Source organism: Meleagris gallopavo, chromosome 21 (assembly GCF_000146605.3).
Source record: "Meleagris gallopavo isolate NT-WF06-2002-E0010 breed Aviagen turkey brand Nicholas breeding stock chromosome 21, Turkey_5.1, whole genome shotgun sequence".
Taxonomy (NCBI): domain Eukaryota; kingdom Metazoa; phylum Chordata; class Aves; order Galliformes; family Phasianidae; genus Meleagris; species Meleagris gallopavo.
In genome coordinates this window covers 1578932-1579996 of record NC_015031.2, presented here as the reverse complement: position 1 = coordinate 1579996, position 1065 = coordinate 1578932, and the positions used below count along the sequence as shown (strand labels likewise).

Below are 1065 nucleotides of genomic sequence, written 5' to 3'. Positions count from 1 at the left end.
CCTTCGTGGTGGCTGCGGCTCCTGAGAAGAGGGGAGGAGCAGCGCTGATGGCTGTCCTGGGCAACCTGGACTGGCCCAGGTACTTGGTCCTTACGATCCCTTCCAACCCAAGCCATCCTGTGCTTCTGTCTGTGAAATCTCAACCTGGGATCTGGGGCAACAGCTTTTAGGCTGCTCGGGGAAGTAGTTAGTGAGGTCCCCTGGGAAGCTGCTATTTGGAGACACAGCAGTGGGGCCGGGAGCCAAGGACTGGGCAGTCAGTCACCAGGCAGTGGTCGCGAATGCAGAGCCAGCACTCCTGTCAGGGTCCTGGAAGAGAGCAAACCTGCAAATTGGGAAGTGGGAACCTTCCATGAGCTCTACCAGCGGCACAGCTCCTGCGAGGCCAGCCTCTGCCTTTGCCCAGTGGGACTGCACTAGTCTCTGAACAGGGGGTGAGTGTGCCTCAGTGTGCCACAACCCAAACCTTCCAGCCCTGCCTTGCAGCAAGGGCCATGGCACGGACAAGGCCTGTATGGGTGCCGTCCCCACCCCAAAAGAAGGGACGTGTCTCTGAGGAGGAGGAAGGTGAGTGCAGAGCATTCCCGCAGCAGATGTGCCTCTGCCACGTGCAGCTGTCACCCTGCTAACGTGCTTGGGGTGATAATGCCCTTGTCCCCATTGCAGGGTGCAGGCTGTGCCAGCGGGCAGAGCACGACCCTGACATCTACGGAGACACGTGCCGTCAGGACGGGCTCTGCGTCCATGAGAACTGCCTGGTGAGCCCCAACCCCTTGCCCCCAGCCCCCAGCCCCGTGCCAGCCGCTGCACCCCACATGCAGTAACAGGTCCCCGGTTGCCTCCTGCAGTACCACGCCAGCGGGCTGTACCAGCGCGGCGCTGACGATGAAGGATTCTTCGGATTCCTCTTCCCTGACATCGAGCAGGAGCTGCAGCGCGTGGCACAGAAGGTGAATAGGGCGACGTGTCCCCACCTCGTCCCCTGTGCCACGTGGCTGGGGAGACTCCAGCAGAGCCCTCCTTGTCCAGAAAGACCCATCGCTGCACAAATCAGAACTGATTAGT

At 61.1% G+C, this 1065-nt stretch overlaps 1 protein-coding gene across 1 annotated transcript; it reads left to right on the top strand.

The window, feature by feature from the left end:
- Window positions 1-41: 41 nt before the first annotated feature.
- LOC104913887 (PHD finger protein 7-like) lies at window positions 42-1064 on the top strand. Its single transcript, XM_019621833.1, has 3 exons — window positions 42-567; window positions 667-758; window positions 849-1064. Exons 1-3 carry the CDS (start codon window positions 495-497, stop codon window positions 1062-1064), a joined length of 381 nt encoding a protein of 126 aa, XP_019477378.1. The 5' UTR covers window positions 42-494.
- The last annotated feature ends 1 nt before the right edge of the window (window position 1065 follows it).